The sequence below is a fragment of the Oryctolagus cuniculus genome, chromosome 1 (assembly GCF_051225735.1).
Source record: "Oryctolagus cuniculus isolate XC-2025 breed Fujian yellow rabbit chromosome 1, ASM5122573v1, whole genome shotgun sequence".
In the NCBI taxonomy this organism is placed as follows: Eukaryota; Metazoa; Chordata; class Mammalia; order Lagomorpha; family Leporidae; genus Oryctolagus; species Oryctolagus cuniculus.
The window spans coordinates 156,988,889-157,011,007 of NC_142867.1; the positions used below are offsets into that span (position 1 = coordinate 156,988,889).

The 22,119-nt window shown below is 37.1% G+C and overlaps 1 protein-coding gene across 1 annotated transcript; it reads right to left on the bottom strand.

The window, feature by feature from the left end:
* Nucleotides 1-3,958: 3,958 nt before the first annotated feature.
* On the bottom strand, nucleotides 3,959-21,887 carry ANXA1 (annexin A1). Its single transcript, NM_001171152.1, is given in 13 exon segments — nucleotides 3,959-4,269; nucleotides 5,281-5,403; nucleotides 6,727-6,785; nucleotides 7,758-7,853; nucleotides 8,682-8,775; nucleotides 10,326-10,382; nucleotides 10,717-10,796; nucleotides 12,718-12,808; nucleotides 13,561-13,674; nucleotides 14,545-14,639; nucleotides 15,156-15,264; nucleotides 15,360-15,437; nucleotides 21,867-21,887. Coding segments are annotated over 12 exon segments (1,041 nt in total). The 5' UTR covers nucleotides 15,426-15,437; nucleotides 21,867-21,887; the 3' UTR covers nucleotides 3,959-4,212.
* Nucleotides 21,888-22,119: the final 232 nt, after the last annotated feature.

Sequence of the window (22,119 nt, forward strand, 5' to 3'; positions counted from 1 at the left end):
TCAACCTGCTTATTTCCCTGAGGTCTTTGTCCTGGCAGAAGCTCAATCTAGTATGCTTGAAGAAGCTCTAAGATTATTACATAAGGAGAGAAATGCCTGGACAGTTCTCAACTGTCCCGGCAACTCTTTTTCCAGCTTCCACTATCATCTGACTGCAACTGTAAGGGACTTCCCTGGTCAAGAAGGGAGAGGCTTGTGTTTAAGTCTCAGAAGAGGTCCTAAAGACAACTGAATTGTGGCTTCCTGATCAGGATGATTGTGACCAATAAGAAGATTACTGTACATTTTTTCCTCCTGTTTCTGTTCCCATCAGAGCCCCAAAGCTCCTTGCCTAGTTTTTTTTTTGTTTTGTTTTACAAGCAGAGTGGACAGTGAGAGAGAGAGAGAGAGAAAGATCTTCCTTTTGTCGTTGGTTCACCCTCCAGTGGCTGCTGCGGCCGGTGCACCATGCTGATCCGATGGCAGGAGCCAGGTACTTCTCCTGGTCTCCCATGGGGTGCAGGGCCCAAGCACTTGGGCCATCCTCCACTGCACTCCCTGGCCACAGCAGGGAGCTGGCCTGGAAAAGGGGCAACCGGGACAGAATCCAGCACCCTGACCGGGACTAGAACCCGGTGTGCCAACGCTGCAAGGCGGAGGATTAGCCTAGTGAGCCACGGCGCCGGCCACTTGCCTAGTTCTAAACTTGAACTCCTTGCATTCTACCCATTCTCAATCCATACTCTAACACTTGTATAGTTCTATATGTTCCTCTTTAGTATGTTACCCAGTTAGGCATAAAGGGTTGAAAAGAAGAAAGTCAGCAGACAGTCACAGAAAGGGAGTGGTGGTTGCACTTAACTCAAGGGACAGAGAAGTTACATGATGCATCAGACAAAATATAAAGAGAAGAAATGTGTCATGGAAATTAATGTCCACTCTATTATTTAATAATGAGAAAAATAAAAACCTGAAAACAGATGAAATTGATATAGAAGCAAGTACCTTGTGAGAGCAAACCATGGTCACAGAGGAAAAGGGGACTAACCAGCATGAACAGTTTCTTTAACACTAACTAAGGGGAGGAACGAGTGAGGATTCAATCTAACAAGGTAGTTCCATGAAACAAGAAACTCCATCCAGGTCTCCCATGTAGGTGGCAGGGGCCCAAGCACTCAGGGCATCACCTACTGTCTTCCCAGACACATTAGCAAGAAACATGATCAAAAGTGGAGCAATCAGGGCTCAAAGTGGTACTCGTATAGGATGTTGGTATCACAAGTGGCAGAAGCTTAATCCACTGTGTCACAAGGCCAGCCTCAGGAATAGTTCAATTTTGACTCTATAAATATTAAAAACGAAAATACACCAAAACAAATATGTCTAACTAATTTTTAACACAAGTATAAAAGGAATTTAATACAGGAAGGATAGCCTTTTCAACAAATAACAAATGGTGTGTGAGCACACAGATATGGATAAGCAAAACAAAACAGAGAAACTTTGACCTAAGTATCACACTTTATACAGAAATTAACTCAGAATATATTTTTTAAAATGTACATGTAAAATGTAAGACTGTAAGATTTTAGGAGGGCATTATGATGGAACAGGTTAAGTCACTGGTAGGGATGGTTCATGTCCCAGCTGATCTGCTTCTGATCCAGCTCCCTGGTAATATGCTTGGGAAGCAGGGGGTGATGGCTTCAGTAATTGTGTTCCTGCCAGCCACAATGGAGACCTATATGGAATTTCTGGCTCCCAGCTTCAACCTGACCAAGCTCTGTTATCAACATTGGGAAGTGAATTCGTAGATGGAAATTCTCTCTCTCATGCTGCTTTATAAGTAAATAATCTTTTCTTAAAAATGATTTTAGCAAAAGAGAGGTGAGGTCTTTTTTCAGGACTTAAGATTAAGTGAAAAGTTTGTAGACATGACAACAAAAGGTCAGTCTATACAAGGAAAAAAATAAATAGGACCTCATAAATATTTAGAACTTTTGCTCTTCAAAAGACTATTAAGAAGATGAAAAGACAAGATATAGATTTAGATAAAATATTTTTAAACCACAAAGCTGACAAAAGACTAATAGCTAGACTACACAAAGAATACTTAAAACAACAATAAACATAGACAATGCTAAAATACAAAACGGTGACAACACCAAATGCTGGCAAGAGGTTGCATCAACTAGAAATAGCCAACATGGTTGCAAGCTGGGTGCCCATGATGATAATGAAATTAGGATGTTGTCACACTCATTCACATCATGTACCTGGTAGCATGACTCTTCTGAGATTTCCAGAACAGGGACATGAAAACAGGTAGTACTCTAGCCCACACCAAACCCTGTCTCCTTTGAATGCCCAGTTAAGCCCCACCCAGGAAACTCCCTCTATCCTATAAAAGTAGGAGACCCTGAGTCCCTGAACTTTGTTAATTGTCTCACCCTCCCATGAGGTTTCTGGCACACCCTTCTGAGTGTGTAACTGCTCTTGGGTACTTTCCTTTTGCCTTTAAATAAGTTGTGCTTTCCTGCCCACTGTTATCCACATTTCGTCCTTGAATTCTTTCTCACGTGGAGATAAAAAACCAGATCAAGTCCGCCCAGGACCTCTCCCACAACATTTAGATGAAAGAATAAGAAGTCCATTTTCAAACTATATATAGTAAAATAGTCTATAGATAAATATTTTTTAATTTTTTAAAAGACACACACATATACACATACAGAGAAAAAGGCAGACAAAACTCTCATCCACTGTTCAGTCCCCAGACGTCCGCAATGGCTAGAGTTGGGCCAGGCCAAAGCTGATAGCTGGGAACACAAACTCAGGTCACTCACATGGGTGGCAGGCACTAAATTAATTGAGCCATCACCTGCTACTTCCCAGAGTGTTTATTAGCAGAAAGCTGGAATCAAGATTGGAGCCAGGCCTCAAATGTGTATTCTGATATGGGAACTTAACTGCTGGCCTAATGCTTGCTCCTCTATAATAATTTCTTTTTTTCTTTCTTTTTTCTTTTTTTTTCTTTTTTTTTTTTTTTTTGACAGGCAGAGTGGACAGTGAGAGAGAGAGACAGAGAGAAAGGTCTTCCTTTGCCGTTGGGTCACCCTCCAATGGCCACTGCGGCCGGCGTGCTGCAGCCGGAGCACAGCGCTGATCCAATGGCAGGAGCCAGGTACTTCTCCTGGTCTCCTGTGGGGTGCAGGGCCCAAGTATTTGGGCCATCCTCCACTGCACTCCCTGGCCACAGCAGAGAGCTGGCCTGGAAGAGGGGCAACCGGGACAGAATCCAGCACCCCGATCGGGATTAGAACCCGGTGTGCTGGCGCCGCAAGGCGGAGGATTAGCCTAGTGAGCCGCGGCACCGGCCCCTCTATAATAATATCTTTAATTGAACATGCAAAGTTTATCTCATTAAATAATTTTATTTTAGGATTTCGATTCCTATCCCTTGAATTCCAATTAAACCACTCGATTACACATGAAACAAAAAGCAATAAATTCTGGTAAGGATGTGGGGAAAAAGTACCCTAATACACTATTGGTGGGAATGTAAACTAGTACAACCATTATGAAAGACAGTATGGAGATTCCCCAGAAATCTGAAGATCGATCCACCATCATCATATGACCCAGATACCCCACTCCTAGGAATTTACCCAAATGAAATGAAATTAGCATATGAAAGAGTTATCTGTTTATTACACTCAATTCACAACAGTTAAGATATGGAATCCACTCAGAGGTCCATCAATTGATGACTGAGTAAAGAAAATGTGGTATATATACTCTATGGAATACTATTTAGCCATAAAAAAGAATGAAATCCTATCTTTTGCAATAAAATGAATACAACTGGAAACCATTATGTTTAGTGAAATAAGCCAGTCCCAAAAGGACAAATATCATATGTTTTTCTGATATGTGACAGTAAATATAGAATACAAAAAAAATTGCACACCAAGTGTTTTATAACATCATTTTATTTTAAGCTACACAACGGTTTTCTCAGGCAATGTTACTAGAACAACTTCTTTATGAGATTTTATCATCAGGGTAAACATATTTTCTAAAAAAAAACAAGCTTATCTCTATTACACAGAGTTGTGATAAAAATGATTTATAGGCTATATTTTTCAGAAAGATAACTGCCTATGTTATACAATGAAAAGATATGAATAGAAAGTCTTCTGATCATAATATTTCAGACCCTCAAAGGTATGGTTAGTTTCCTCCACAAAGAGCCACCAGGATCTTTTCATAGTCTCCTTTGGTTTCATCCTGTTGATGCAAAGATGGAGGACAATGAATGTGCAAGCCCAGATTGTAATCAATACAAGATTGCCGTAACTATAAAACAAATATTATATTTGTAGATTTAATTGTAGATAAGATCACATGCTGTAGCATAGCAATGATATGTGATCTTTGATATAAATACTGTTTATTTAATTAAATAATATATGGAGCAGATAACTGAAATATCTGGATTGTTGTACATAAAAGTATAGCTTTTAAGTTTCAGATTATAAATTTCCCTGAATTAAGTATGCTTTATAATAGAGCAAATATTTCACTTCTCAGTCTTTTGGGAAAGATCAAGTGCATATTAGAGCAAATATTTTTAAGGAATGAAAATAATATAAAATAATATAATATTACATAGAATTGAATAATTATAACACAACCCAATCTTATATCATATATGAGAAAACTTTTGATCCACTTACCAGAAAGAGAATTTTAAACCTACAATATTTTCATTTTTTCTTATTTTTTTCTTATATTTTTCTTATTTTTTGTTATCCAATACAAGTAGTAAAGTGAATTTAAATACTTATCTACTTATCTATATTTTAATGTTTAAAACCCTTTTTTCTCTTATTTTTCAATATTCTAATGAACTAACCTGAACATATATTTTAAACATTCTTCATGTTACAACATTAAGAAATACCTTAAATAATAACTTGCTAACCCTCTTACCATTGTCCTTTACAAAATAAATTATGATGCCCACTTATACTAGCAAAAGCTCTAAAACTATGTTGGTGGTTAAATTTATTCGTGGGAAACTACCCATTTCCATTATTTTGGTTGAGCAATGTACCTGGCTTTCCAATAGACAAATCACTAGTAGGGTGTTGTTTGTTTTACTTTTAAAGTATTCCCCTTCATATATTGAATCAATCTTATATATGACATTTACAAATACAGGAACTCAGCTCTTTGAAGATGTCTCAAAACAGAACTTTGATTTGTGACAGTGACATTACGAAAACAACAGCTTACCAGGATGGCTTGGCAAAGAGACACACCATACTTCTTCTGATAGAATGCTTTGATATCATTCATGTCGACTTCAGAACGGGAAACCATGATCCTGATTAATGCCTTATGGCGAGTTCCAGCACCCTGTGTGACACAAATGGTGGCAAGTGTCTCTCACACCAGAAACATTTTCCTTAAAGAACGTGATTTCAGAGTGAAGCTCCTTCATACTTTTCCATATAATTTCTATAAAAAAACTAACTCCACATGAGTACACACACATACACACCCACACAAGCACACACACAGTATACAAGTAGGTAATGAAATGATGAAAAACTGCTGCATTACTAGTAGGTACAGAGAGCTTTCACAATCTCCTATTGTTCTCCCATCATCCAGTTTTTCTTGTCTAAAATAACTCATAATTACTTAAAAATGAAGTGAACTTCTGAAATTGTAAAGCTGATCTCAGTTCATCTATTAAAACACTTGAGTAGTCCTCTGTTGCTCTTAGGATAAGCACTAATTTTTCATCAAGACTTACAATGTCCTGCCTAATTCTACAATATTGTCCACTGTGCCCCATCACTCTAATTTCATCTTTACCTAGAAAGGGTATGCTACCCTGTACCTTCAGACTTGTGTTTATGTTGTTTTTATGTTATTGTACCAACCTTGCTGTTCATCCCTACTCATATTTTAGGTCTTAGATTAACTGAAGGGAAGATGACATCAATTTTCAAAGACTAGGACACATGTTCCTCTTTGCTCTCCCATAGTATCAGGGATTTATCATTACCCATCTAAATATCACATTAGGCAACAATTGTACTGCTTTGTAACACTACATCTCATTTCATAGGGATTCCTTAATTTGAGTGCTTAGATCTTTCTCTCTTTCTCTCTCTCTCTGAAAGTCTCCTTCTGCAAGTGCAAAAGAAAACAAAAACAATTTTATAACTTCATTTGGTCTACATGCTATACTATACCATACAAGTTAGTTAGATAGTTAAGTGAAATAGTTGAATGATATTTCTCAAATATGTCTTATATCTTAATAACATTTTCTACTTCTGTAATTATGGAATGACATTTTAAACAGTCTGTGGGATGAAAGATAGCATCATAAAAAAGGACAAGTGAAACTTAGGAAGTGAACATTATGAAACTCACAACCCAAGTAGAAACAGTTTACTAAAATCACACGCTAATAGAGAAAGTATGTCACCGTGGCTTTTGTGATGAGGGATTTAAGTCATGTCAGCTATAAACTGTTATCAAGCTCACTCGACACTCTCACCTACTAAAAAATGCACCAAATACAAAAGAAATTTATTCTAATAGGTGGCATATTACCTCCTACATCCAATGGGACAAGGATTCCCTTTGATGGGAAGGGATTAAATGTGTGGTTTTCAAACGCAATAAGCATCTCTCTGCATACAGTAATAAGTAGAATGGTACCTTCATGGCCTGATAGAGCTTCTCAGCAAAGTAAGCTGGTTTGCATGTGGCACACTGCACTGTAAGAAAAGCACATTCTAGTTTATGCGTTTACCACAAAAGAAGAAATTTGCATATGAAAGAAACATGAATGACAGCTTTGCCAAGCACTGCTCCTCAACTCCCCCCTCCCAACATGGGACATATGGCTAAGTGGAGAATATTTGTGATGCTGGGTGTGGTTTTGAGTATCCTTTCCCCTGACAACTATCATTTACTGCCTATAATGTTAAATCCATCCAAAAAGCAAATCCAATCATTACAGCTGTTTTGAATTTATTCTCCTTTGAAATAGGAGCACTAGTAGGTATGAAAGGCCATACAAACCAATAAATTTTCCTTATGTTTTAATAAGAACACTTTTATTAAACTTTATTTTTATTAAACTTTAATTAAACTTTTATTTATTAAAAGTACTCTGGAGTAGAATAGCTTTAAATATGATAGTACTCAAATAAAATACCAGCACATTTTTATATCTTGCTACTCAAAGTGGGATATAGGTACCAGCAGCACTAGCATCAGCTGTGTACTTGTTAGAAATGCAGAATCCAAGCTCAGCACAGAGCTATTCAACCAGAATCTGCATTTGGACAGTTCCCCAGGGATTCACACCCATTATAATGATCGAGAAATCCCATGTGACAACATAGGTCCCCCACTTGATGAATAACCTAGGAGATCTTAAAAATATATAGGTTTTCAAAAGTCAGCTCAGACCTATTGAGTAGACTCTCCTGGACTTGCCCAAGATCATACAACCAAAAAGTGACAGACCAGGTCTTGAATGTACACTTACCTATTCCAAATCCCATACTGTTAATGGTCATTCTGAATTCCCTGTGTTGTGCCTAGCTTGGCGTGTTCTTGGCATAAGCAGGTACAGAGTAAATGCAATCTACTTCGCCATAGTTTTATAAGAGGAATAGTACTGTATGCTGTTATTAAGAACGTCATAGTTAGAAAGCTCTTCCAGCCCCAGCACTACATACCGATGGCTGTGAGGCATTTCTCAATGTCACCTTTCAGCTCCAGGTCCAGAACTTTGTTCATGTCGTGCTGGCTGTACTTGCTGTATTTCTGAAACACTGAATATTACATTTAAACTAACAGATGTACAACACATGGTATTCTTCAGCAAACTTTACAAAAAGCACAGCAACTGATTTAAAGAATTCCCTGTGGATCAGGCTTGCTTGATCCACACTTTTTAAAGATATTTATACAACTCAGCATAATATGAATACTTTATCCTCTCCTAGGAATGTAACTAACCTGGACAGATGAGTGCTTCTGCATATTTCAAGGGAATGTTTGTCAGTTTTGACAGTTATTAAAAGTGGCAGGTAATTGACAACCATAATGGTTGTTACTACGGCAATGCTAAGTGCCTCAGCACTTATATAAAGAACTGTGCAGTAAATTTCTTTTAACATTAGAAATCAGTGTGCTAATATAAGATAATGAACTTTAAGTGACCATCATGGCTTTCCCTTTGCCTTGGCTTCCAGGAGGCTCAGAGTTAAATCATGTGTTCAAAGCCCACAATTTGTTTTTGTTTTTTTTTCTTGTTTTGCTAGAGCCCTTACATAGATTTTTCTTCATTATAATTCCATGTATTGTGCTGTACATTTGTCTTTTATCACACCTATGCCACACCTACTGTTTTGGGCAAACACAATTTAATCACCCAAAATGTGTTTCCAATAATATCAGATGGTAGATGTACAAAGTTGGACACACACAAACAGCAGTAATAGATCAGGGGCTCCATACTCATTCATTTCAGGAGTGACACTGAGTAACATTTTCCCCCTTCCTTTCTCTTATTAGTCTCCAACATATAAAACTGCATCCTCTGTAAGTAGGTAAGTAGGTCCCTGAACTGCTTTTTTTTTTTTTTTTCCTCTCGTTACCTCTGCGAAGATGGAGATAGCTTCTGGTGGTGAGAATGGTAGTGAACACATTCACATCCGCCCCCTTCCTCCTTTCTCCTGCTTCATATAAAGCCTGTCAAGAAACAAAAGTATATACTTAACTATCCGCACAAGGATGTGAGATCTCCAAGTTCTTCTAGGCAGCTGCTTTGGGCACGATATGATCAGAATAGCAACATTAAGACTGCATGCTCCTTAAAGACAGGGTCCTTATTTTGTCAAGTATCTTCCATGGTATCTCTCAAAGCACCTTTTAAATACTAGACACTGAGTATATGTTTGCAGAATAAATATTTGCTGAACTACATTGCTTTAAGATTATTTTCTACATAAGGATACCTCCAAGGGATTTTATACAAAGAGTTTTTTTTTTCACTCTTTCTTGTTCAGAGTAATTAATGGTAAATAATACTTACAAATCAATAATTCAACCAGTAGCTAGATCTTTTATTTTGACATCAGAATTTCTGGATTTAAATTTAAAAGCTGTGCAATCTTGGGAAATAATTTAAACTTACTAAACTACAGATTGTTCTCTTTTATACATGGAAAAGATCATTTCTGGTCTATTGTCATAAGCGTGCTCTTCTAACTTTGAAATGTTAATTATTGTCATCCTCCTGGGTCACACTAATCCATGAAACCTTTATAAATACACATATAAGAGCCCTGATAGTCTTAAAATGGAAAGCAAATTCAGAAATGTCACAAGCAGATAAAAACAGTTTTTTATTATGAGCAATTATGCAAATGTTAACTTTTGTTTTTATTTTCAGTTTAATAATAAAATGATTCAAAATTCTGATGGCTATAAAAGTTATTTTGGACTTTTCAAGAAAACTGATCTGTGCGCATTTATTCAACAACAAGTTAATTAGTGCCTAGTATGTGCAAGATAATATGCTGGTACAGTGCAGGGGATGGGGGGGACAAATGAGAGTGTATCCCTACTGACTCACCGAGATGGACCCATTTAGAGAACCTCATTCCATGAAGAAAGCATAATACAGATAATGCTTGTGTGTTTCTTCAAAACAGTAAAAATTCTAGGCCTGAAAATAGGATTATTTTTCTAATATTGCCAATGAACTGATCTCTCTTTTATATAAATATATATCTTTACTTAAATGACATTTAATATTGTATTTGAAGGCTATAAGTATGGTATCATAATTTATTCTACACTATTTAATATCCCTGAAATAATATTTTGACACTATACATCTATAAAGCATTTCAATGAATATGGTTAATAGAACACTATCTGTGTTTACTCCTTCCTTCCACTTCACTTAAGAAATATGACTTTCCCCTTTCTAATACTTGATAAAATGAAAATTGAGGGTTTTCTCAGCAAAACAACTCCTGGGGTGACAAATCAACTGTTATTGTTGTCTTTCAATCCTCTCTGGCTTTATGAATAATGCAATTTATTGACAGCATAAAGACTGTGTTTTCCTCTCCTGGGCTACAGGAAGCTGTGCCTCATTTAGAAAGTGAACACTAGGGTGTGACTGGACTCTGAAAGGATCAGAGATTTGCTTTCATATGGATGGCATCAAATGATGACACCACATAATAGCAAGATCAACTCGAGAAAATATTTTCTGAGCACTCGCTTACCCTGGCATCCGTATCAGCCAAGTCTTCGTTCACACCAAAATCTTCAGAACGGTCACCCTGAAAAATATTCCATCCTATTGTAAGCTCTTTTGTAGCAGGTAATCACACGGTTTCCTTCAATCAGATAAATAATACTAGTTGAGGGAAAGAGAGTCAGAATGAAGTCTTGTCACTGGACGAACTCGAGGGACAATACGGTAAGTGAAATAAGCCAGACAGAGAGTGACAAATACCACACTTCTGTGTGGCATGTAAAAAAATTGAACTCATAGACGTAGAGAGTAAATTGATGGTTACACTTAAAAGGACTAAAAGAATAAAAATCTTAGATTAATCCATGATTTTGTTATTCATTAAAGAAGAGGCATTTCCTGAGGGTTTTGAGTAATACCTTAGCAAGGGAAAGCAACGCTTTCTGAAAATCTCCAGACGTATCGGAGGCAATGTCTTTGGCCAGATCTCTCTTCAGTTCTGAGAAATAAGAACAGTAGATTTTGCAGTATACTACCAATAGTACAGTATAATAATAACAATAACATCTGACATCTCTATATACTCACAATTTACAAAGCCACAGTGTTCATTGACTCATGGAACACATTTCAAAATATTATATTTTTGTGAAACTAGAGATATTAGGAATGCACATTCGGTCTAGTGGTTAAGATATTCTCATCCCTTATCAGTGTGCCTGGATTCAATTCCTGACTCTGCTCCTGATTCTAGTTTCCTGCTAATGCACACCCTGAGTGGTAGCAGGTGATGGCTCAAGTAATTAGGTCCCTGCAGTCCACCTGTGATGTCTGGGTTGTGTTCCCTTCTTCTAGTTTTGGCCTAGTCCAGCCTTTACAATTAGGAACATTTGGGGAGTAAACCTCAGCTGATAGGAGCTCTCTCTGTGTTTGTCTCTATTTCTCTCTCTATCTGTGTATCTCTTTCTGCTTCTCAAATTACTTACTTGCTTAATTAATTAATTAAAAATAGAGAAATTAGAGCAGGTGAAATTTTGGATCATCAAATTTATTTCCTATAGGGCAATGAAGACAATTTGTATAAAACTGTGAATGAAAGCCTACAGTCATAAAACCTTTACTAATAAGAACGTGTACATTATCAATTATTTCTAAAATAAAACATAACAGAATTTAAGCAACAGGATGAATAGAACACTTGTTTAAAAGAATGAGACAAAGTTATTTGCTTGGGCATAAATTACGTATTTACTTTAAAAATTATAAATGTTTTATTGTGTAACATACTTTAATGATACACAGACATGTAAGCAGTGTTTGTATGCATTTATATATAAAACTCTATCTAAACACCCTTTCTTAACTGTATAAAATAATGCTTTAACTGAAAAAAATTAACCAAAAGTATTAATTGACTAGAAACAGGGCAATTTAATGAGCTATCACTGGACTGTATATTGCTATGATATAGAAATATGGATATTCACTTTTATAAACTGTATTTTATCAAACAAACTCATAGTATTGCCCCTATTGATAAGTATCATAGAATTATGATAAACAATGGCAATGAGTCAAAAATGATAGAAAATGAGGTTAAAAGCTTCCTTTTTTTTCTTCATAAGTTGTTCTGACAACAAGATGTGAGAGTATTCTATTCCCTGTGCCTAGCATGAGGATCAAGCAGAAGGATCCTCTATTGTGCCATGAGTTTGGTCGGGGCAGCAAAAGTGCAGAGGCTCAGAGGAACTGTAGAGAAAGAAAACAGTAAGACTTGCAGACACTCTCTTTTCAGTGCTGGGCATGTCATTTAAATAAGATGTTTCATTAAGTAGATAAAATGAGCCATGACACACCCTTCACCCCACAGATCTAACCAGAGGTAAAGAGGAAGTGAATCACTCATGTTCATTATGATAAAAGGGAGTTTTCCAACAGATAATTACAAGCACCTAGCTACTTGTTTTGTTTTGTTTTTAACCTTTTCAAAGACCAGTGTAGGAGATTTTGTTTGGTGGTTCTTGTTGCTGGCATATTTTTTTTAGAATAAAAGCCAGCAGAATATCTTTATGAAATAATTTCAGAATAACAGAACACACTTCTAGAAAGTTCTTTAAAGGCAATGTGATGAATTGAAGTATGTGACTATTTGTCCTAGAGGGACATTTCCTATTAAAGAGCAAGCTTGATGTGGGTTGAGACACTGGCTCCCTTGTCAGCACCCTAGCAACTTGAATACTGACTAGTAAAAGTGTATGTATTCTGCAGACATGTGCCAACCACTAATGAAATACTTCAACACGTTGAGTTCTCAGAGTCCGCATTCACAATTGAGCTTAGCAGTCACGTTGAGCTTGAAGAAAGGATATCAGATTTTCTTTCTAACTAGAGCAATTGGATGGTTGAACATGACAACGTACCCTCTCTGTAGACTCTGTTAATTTCTCTAATTTCTTTGTTATTTCTTGAGGCCAAAATTTCAATCAGAGTGTCTTCATCAGTTCCAAGGCCCTGAATTGGAAAAGATGAAAGAAAGAATTGTAGAAAAATCTCCATTCAAGATGATCAACAAGTTGCCTCCCAAAATTTGTTGAATCTGTCATTTAGTATATTTCACCCACAACATTCAATAATTTTAATAAGCTACATTTATTATATTGCTCTCAAACAAAATTGTTTTACAGTCAATATTTGGGATAAAGATGTGATATTGCAGGTATTACGGGGTGAATATTTGGCACGGTGAGTAAGCCACCAATTGAGTTACCCACATCCCATATTACAGTGCCTGCTTCAGAGTCCCAGCTCTGCTCTCAGTTCCAGCCTCCTGCTAATGCAGTCCTTTGGGAGAGGCAGATGATGGCCCAATGGGGTGCCCAGATTGCATGGGATACCCAGATTGCATGCCCAGTGCCTGGCTTCAGATAGGCCCAGCCAGCTGTAGTTATTGTGGACTTTTGGCGAGTGAACCAGTAGATGTGAGCTCTCTGTTTCTCTGTCTCATTTGCTCTGTTTCAAGTAATTTTTTTAAAAAAAGTTGTTTAAAAGCAGGCATTTGATTCATAAGTGACATTTCAAAGAGCATATCGTGCCAATTTTTTCCCATGTATATAATAATTATTTTAATTTTCAATTTATTCATTCAGTGAATTTCCCTTTTTAAAGACACTGGGTTAGAGCTTGAAAATTGCATTAAGGAGCATAAGCAGACTTAACCCAGACATTTTCTTGAGGAAGAGTTTTGCTCAAATTGGGTGATTTACCTTCATGGCAGCACGCAGTTCATCAGCATCAAACTGGGCTGGGGTTTTTAGCAGAGCCAGCACAACTTCCTCAAGGTGACCTGTAAGGGCCTTCTTCAAAACTTCATCTAGAGGCTGTAAAAACGAGCAGATTCAGACCATCTCATGAGTACTGTGCTAGGTGATAAAACAACATGGTATGACCTGGTCTTTCGGACCTCTTACTACTGATCCCTAAACTCAACCATCTTTTGGTGCTTCTCCCTTCATGCATGTAAAAGTATATCAGATATTTAGGAATATTATCTTAATCTTCAATCCAGAGGGATTAGAAAGAAATTTATTGAATTCATTGATAAAATACTAAAGGATAGGATCCTCAATCTTATTATATAGGGAAAAAAATCACAAAACACAAAACATGGGAAACTGAGCAGTAACAGAAAAAAATACTAAGAATCCCTTAAAAATAAAGCATCAATAGTTTTTCCAGCTTTTGAGGTCTGACACTATTCAAATAAGTACTATAATCAGACAATGACATGCATACTTTTCTAATTGCATTGCTTTCAAACAAGTCTATATTTGGTATAAAATATATAAAGGTAAATTTTAATGGCTAGCTATATATAAATTTTATAGTTAAGTAATATAGAGCTCATTTTAAATTTGAACAGAAGTTACATTTCAATCAAAACATACTCCTTGTTGCCAGTAGTAATCTTAATGTTTACTGTATTCAAATTAATGGTTTTCACAAATACAGAATATCACTTCTGCAAAGAATTTATACCAAAGAATTTATACCAAGCACACCAATGTATGAAACCAGTAAAATGGCTAGATTTAATGCAGTACAACAAAGTGGATAAATACGCCAACCAACTCATGGATACAATGGAAAAACAGGTTACAACTGAAAGAATTAGGTAGCTGTGTTTCAGAATTCATATTTAAGGATAATTATGAGCAAAATTAATATCTAAATTTACCAAGCTAACATACCTTTCCTTTTTCCTGGAGGTATGCTGCTTTGATCTGCTGGCGCTGTGCGTTATTTCTCTTAGTTAGAATGTCAATGATGGTTGCTTCATCCACACCTGAACACGAAGGACCACCAGAATTTACAATTTCTTCATCATCAACAATTGGCATAAAACGATTCATTGTCAATATCAATAAGTGAAGATCTTAATAAACTAAGTAATATAAATTATATCGGACCAGGAAATAGATGCTAAGCTCTATCAAAGGAAGCATTTGGGATGACTTTGTATTCACTTGGATGAGAAAGGGAGAACCGATTAGTTGTTCTGGACCTCAGTGATTCAGTTTCTGTTCTTAGTTCAAACCATAAGTGTGAACAGAGGTGCTGATATCAATACTGAGTTTCTACTAGAAATGTAGGATGTCCTCTTGCAGCAATAGGGATTCCACTGATTTGACCAAAATTTCTCAAGTACTAAGGAGAAAAAGACAGCTTCATTGGATGAAAAAGTCTTTTTCTCTGCGAAATGAAGCAGACTCCTCCCACTGCGCATGTCTGTTTTCAATAGTCATTCAAATAGCCACCCTGAAACGTCTAGGAGAGGACTGTGTAGAGGAAGCACAACTACCTTTAACCATTATTGCTTGGTGCAAGGCAGCAACATCCGAGGATGGATTGAAGGCAGGATAGGGACTCACTGCTGATCCAGGTCCTCCTTTGTATGTTTTCACGGTGTTCTGTGGATGAGAGAGAAATGAATTAATGTCCATTCACTAATACTCATTTCTAAGTTAATATCATCACTAAATCCTTTTAATGTTCCTCTACTTACAATATAGTCCTGTTCTTCATTGTCAATAAACCAGGCCTGCTTGAGGAATTCTGATACCATTGCCATTTTTAAAGGAGTCTGAAAAGAAAATGGATAGAAGTTTTCACAAAATAAACCCATTAAAAACAAACACGACATACATGAGACATGGCATTGCAGAGTAGTCTAGTGCTTTCTTGACAGAGTTACCTTTAGCAGCCTAATAAATTACGAGGTGTATTTATTTTTTTAAAGAGGGGTTTACCCTTAAAAAGAAACGCATAGCCTCCATTCAGAAAGTGGGCTGTTTCTTGGGATGTTCAGTCCTAACCTTAAGGGATCAGATGCCTTCTACAATGTAAATAAGCAGATTGGCTGAATAGAGGAGTTGGTGACTCCCTTCACTGTTCTCAATTTACAGACCACCCACTGGAAGCCAAGTACCTGAACCACCACCATAGGCTCCAGGGAACCTAGAGTTGGTGTGTCTGCTCCATGGGAAAACACAAAGGCTAAGCAAATTTTTCAGAGACTGATTGGGCCTCTCTTGAAAGGAGTCAGAATTAACCTGGCAGAAAAATTTAAAGAGAAGCTCATATATGGGAAGCTGAGAAAACTTTCTTGGAACAAGAAATATTGGCAGAAGTTTGAACAAAGAAGTTAAACGTATGTGTTGAGCAAACATTAAAGGACTATTAGAAAGAAGGTGGTGTGATTCCATGTACCTTCCAGAAAGATCATTCACCCCATAACAAGGAGAATGATTAAGAGATGGGCAAGAGGGAAGATTAGAGGCCAGTTAGTAGGCCATTTGAGATTCTATGTTGGAATAAAAAAAGCCTATACAAAAAGAAAAAAGAGAGCAAAAGCATAATCTTTACGTTATAAAGTAAAATGACAGGTGAAAAAAAGAATTGAGTAGTCAGACTCAAAACTCAATCCATATGTTTCTTCCCAAATAATTCAGATTTCTTTTCCATTCCTTGGGTTAGACTTCTTTCAGCATTTGGAGTCATTGCTATCCTTGCGTCTATTCCAACTGATCTAGTCCTGCATGTTTTACCACCCAGCACATACATACACACCCATCAAAAAAAAATGAACAGAAGGGGATTATTTTACACAGGTGTTTAGTTCTAACAGGAAGCATTGGGGTAAAGTTACAACATGCATGGCCTTCTGAAAAACTCTAGCTTAAAGGAAATCTCTGACATGGCTGTTACAGTCGGACAATTTTTTTTATTTAATGAAATGTGAATACTTTTAAAAACTGACGTGTATTAAATGTGTTCTTTTTCTCCAACAAAAAAAAGGTATCAATAATCTTGGTCTGAGATTGGGTTTTTAGGAGTCCATGCTCAAGGTCTACACTAACCCATCTTTCTGTCCCCTTCTGTTTCTTCTCTTCAGAGATGACTATCACAAATACGCTGAGGGAGGTTGGAAAGATGATCTTGGCAGTGACATGAAGCTAAATAACTTACAGAGTAAAACCCATAACCTGATTCCGTAATAACATGTGCGAAATATTCCAATCTACACTTGCTGAAAAATGACAATAGTAACAGATAATGAGATGAATATTTGAAGAAAAGAATACACAAGGCAAAAGCTACCTTCACATAATTACCATGGAGATTGTTTAAGTTACTACCCTGTCACATGTGAGAACTAACATGCTGTGCTTTCACTTATAGTATACTCATCTCTCCAGTGGTCAATATATTTAAAGTTGCTTCCTGGCCAGCGCAGCAGCTCACTTGGCTAGTCCTCCGCCTGCGGCACGGGCACCCCAGGGTTCTAGTCCTGGTTGGGGCGCCGGATTCTGTCCCGGTTGCTCCTCTTCCAGTCCAGCTCTCTGCTGTGGCACAGGTAGGCAGTGGAGGATGGCTCAAGTCCTTGGGCCCTGCACCCGCATGGGAGACCAGGAGGAAGCACCTGGCTTCTGGCTTTAGATCAGTGCAGCGCACCGGCCATAGCGGCCATTTGGGGGGTGAACCAACAGAAGGAAGACCTTTCTCTCTGTCTCTCTCTCTCACTGTCTAACTCTGCCTGTCAAAAAAAAATACAAAATAAAAAAAAAAGTTGCTTCCTAAAGTCTTGTTGAACAATTTTGCACAAGGTTTTCCTTCCTATTACGTCCTTGTGGTGCAATTGCTGTTGCTACACAGAGTTTCAGACCCCAGTTGCTGTATTGGCTCACCCAAAACTTCATAGCAATTCTGGCCAAGTTTCAAATCTTTGAAGTCTCCATTTTCCTCATCTCCTTCAATCCTTTATTACAATAGAATCCTCAAAATATGTGACAGGACTGGTGATTTTAAGTACGGTCCTATCATTTATAAAACATTTTCAGTAATTCCACGCTTTTCAGTTAGAAAAGAAAAACTTCAAAAGGGAGCAAAGCTGACATTAAGAATATCGTCAATGGTACTATTGAAAGTCTGATAACTTTAAAATACATTTTATGAAAAGTTCACTTCACTAAAAATCTAATTTGCATAATGCATCACTTTCTTAAAACAAAAAAAAAATAAGAACACCTAGGAAAATCATGGCATGTCATATTAATTACCTAACACAAAAATAACAAAACTAAGGGGTTTGAGTAATTTATTTGACACAAGAGCCTGTTCCCAGGGGTATAGCTTTGTGACTTAAATCTTCTGAGTGCTTATATTTTAGTCTGAAGCTTTCAGATGTCTACAAATGGAAAGTAGCCAGAATAACCTTCTTCAGGAAAGCAATAAGAGGAAAACGGGATCTCAAGTCAGTCCATGACGTTCACTGGCTCTCCACAAAGCAAAGACTCAAGGATCACGGCAGGATGTAAGGAACTGCTCTGAAGAAAGCAACTGGTATCATGTGTTGCTAGGTGAGTGCTCAAAGCCAATTATATGTTACTACAGAACTTCCGAAAAATCGTTAACACAGTCCACAAACATCACAGCAAATCTCAATTTGGCTAAATTTCATTGCTAAGCTATTTGGCCTACTGAATACCCAAGAGCCAGACAACTCTCATGAGTTACAAAATATTTTAATTTTTGTCTATTTTATTATATTTAGATGCTGTGCTAGGTTTTCAAGAGCCTATTCTATTGACTCAGTTTAGATAATTATATACTTCAACTGGCTTCCAATGAGCTCAAAATTCGAGTTTATCTCAGGGCTTAGCATTAGTGACTTAGAAGATGAAATTGACCATTTATACCTTGGCTGACCTGTGGAAATTAATAATATTCCATCTTTCTTCTAATTAATGACATTTTGTGACTATGCACTGTGCACCACTCTCAGCTTACCTGTGGTTAAACGCGTAGCTTTCAAAAGATAAGCAATTTTTGTATATTTATGCGTCCTAAGAGAGTCTCTATTTTGCATCTTTCTCAGCCCCATGAGAGGCTCCTAGACTCTGTGACAGAGAAAGCTGAGTGCCGTGATTTATCACACCTTCCTGGTAAGAAGCGAAGCCATTACACTACTGCGGTGATAGGCAGTAACTACTAACACTGGAATGAAACAACAGCCTCATCATCATTATCTTGATTTTCAATGTGACAAAATAGGGTGCAATTTTCAGGCAGTCTTCCGGCTAGTAGGGACATGAATCAAGACATAAGTCCCTGATTTTTAATTCCAAAGTGTTATACTTACTTTTAAATTAGTCACCAAAGATAGATCAATGTTATTTTTAATAACTCATGCTAATAAATCTGATTCATTACCAAACAACCCATGAGGACTACGGAATGTTTCACCCCAGCCTTGGGGTGTTTATTTTTAAATGTGTTGCCTTATGCATAGCTTTTCCTCGAGTAGGTATTTCATAAGTCCCTCCCACGCCAGCCATTGGAGAGAAGGCAATCAGACTACCTAATGGCATGACTCTGAAGGAGCACTTTATGAAAGGTAGACTCAAAGCTGTTTTGCCTCCAGACTTTTAAGGAGGGTGTTTCCCTTGCCTGGGATGCTCCTTCCTCCTCCACATCCACTTCCCGTTGCCTCACTAACTGTTACTGCAAAGTGAGGACGCAGTTTAACAGGATTTGGGTGTTTGGCACTGGATTGGAGCCCTTCTCTGCTCTCTCAAAGCATCTCAAAGCATCTTGCTGTACCTTTCTACTAACTTCACTATTCTGTATTTTCATTTCTTCTATCTATATAGAACATTCTGTGAGGGCGGTACTACTATACAGATACCCCTTGACTTATGGGGCTATGTCCTGATGGATGCATTGTAAAGGTGAAAATGCTATTAATTCCAAAATGCTACTAACCTACTACACATCACAGCTTAGCCTAAGCAGAACTCAGAACATGTTAGATAGCATCGATATACGGTAATGTTAACACAAAGTCCATTTTATAATAAAGCATAGCAAAACAGTACACTGTTGGGTACTAGATGCTTTCCTTCATGATTGTAAGGCTGACCAGGAGCTGTGGCTGCTGATGCTTGAGCAAATCACCAGGCTGGAAAACATCAAGTTCTGAATCCCAAGTACATTTTCTATGAAAGAAATACAGCTTTTGCATCCTTGTACAGTTGAAAAGTCCTTACAGGGACCATATTATATCAGAGAATTGCTTCACTAATCATTATTATCTTCAATCCCTGACAAAATCCTTGGTATTTAATATGTTAGTAAGTATTATTGAATGGATAAATGATATAGCATTGTTAATATCTTAGGAAATAAATCTACATTAACTTAACAAACATCTTCTACCCACCACTCTAGGATAGAAAAGTAAGAACTGAAGGATTCTGGGCCATACTTTGATTCTCTTCAAGTTGTAATCTGACCTCAAGAGAACATTTCACATGTCTAGAGGGTGTAAAATAAGAATACTGGAATAAATGGTGTCTAAGGTCACTTGCATCTCTGAAGCCCCAAAATTAAATTTCACCCCCAGTAGAAGGAAGTGAAAAAAATTAGCACAATGAGGAATAAGCTCTATAAATGGAAACTGTTTTGATCTTTCTTATAAAAATCTATCCAATTTTAAAGGGAAAGAAAATACTTTACTTCAAAGAGCTGCTTAAGTTCATGACCGAAAAAAACGAATCCCCTGGGTAAGTTGTTATATTTAAATATAAGTCATCAATTAATGGGTGTAGAAACAATTAAGAACAACCAGCACAGGTAGCTAACATCGTATCAGAAATCACCCTTTGCAACTTTTTAATTGATCAAATATTTAATAAGAGTGAAATGTTAGCTACTTCTTTATTGTTATTATCGTCAATATCAGGAAAAATTATATATCTTCCAGAAGTGGAGCGCCTGGGACTGGGGTGATCATGTAATTTCTGGGGGAGAGGCCATTTCAGAATTACGAAACCAACAATTTACCACATTGAAATCATTTGTAATATGCCTTCTCTTACAGCTACCAAAATGCATTCCTGTGGACAGAGGGGAACATTGCTTTATCAAAGATCACATATAATTTTAGGCATAAACAAGGCAAGAAAAGCACATTATCTTTAATCAGCTAGCATTAAAATTAGGAATCAGAGCATTTAGCATTTAAAATGAATTACAAGGAAAATCCTTGATGGAACATTCATAAAAAGAATAATTAGAAATATGGTTACGATTCATAACCTCTCCCTTTTGCAAATATATCCATGTATATTCTAGTAAAAGTATATATCCTAGTAAAAAGTCTTTAGATTTGCTTTGTGCTTCTGTCAGGAGTTTCACGGTCATGAGCTCATTCTGCAATCAAGATGTTGATAAGGAGAATAGTTTTTAGAAGGCCTCATTGGCATTCCCATGGAATAACATATGGGACACCACCCAGGAAATGTTTCCTTTCCCCCTAGGCTTTCAAACCAGCACTTGAAAAGCCTGTCTATGACACAGAGATTACAGGAAGAAGAATGTGGCCACACCCTGTTTAAGTGAAATGAGTAATAAGCAGACCATCTTATTTTAATCTGCATGAGTAAACATAACATTAATTTCCAAATGTTAATTAGAAAGTGCATGGTTACTACTCTGAGATCTGAATCTATTTAGTTTTTCTTTAAAAAGAGGAAAATAAATTATGATGGGCCTACTGTTATGAAACCATTTCCTGCAGCCCACTGCTACCCCTCTGTTCATCTGCTTCCCACAGTCACCCACTCCCCACTCTAATTTTTGTGTCGAAAGAAGCACAGACGTGGCTCTTGGAAACTCACATTCCTTGGAGGAGGAAAGGAAATACATTCTTTTAAGGCTACCAGAGGCAAAACACATTCTTTCTTTCTTTACCATGGTAACTCAGAACAGTCCTATGAGCCAGTACTAAACAAACTTAACCATGTTTTCAAACTTTACTTCTTAACTAAGTAAGGCAAAACAGAACAATTTATGATTCCTAAAATATAAGTAACCAGTGTCATTCTACAGATTTATCAAAGTCTATTAGATGCAATTAGCCAGAAATCCCACAGAAGCAGTAACATTTAACATTGTAATGAGAAGTTTTTAAAGCAAACCAAAGCTGACTAAAAGAATCACATAGACGTACCTTTTTCTCTTCCTTCTTCCAGAGAACTGGGGAGAGTCTCCTCTGAAGGTTTCACTGCAGAAGTGGAGTCTTGGACTTCTGAATTTATAGCGTTTGAATGGAGGCCACACCTAGCAACCAGACGTTAGTAATTGGCTGCCTTTTGTTTGAAGTAAGAGGCGCAGCTTTGTGCAAAAACAAAGTGAAACAAGTCTTGCAAAACTACTCACTAAACCAACTCAGCTGACAGCACAAAGGGAAAGAAATGGAAGGA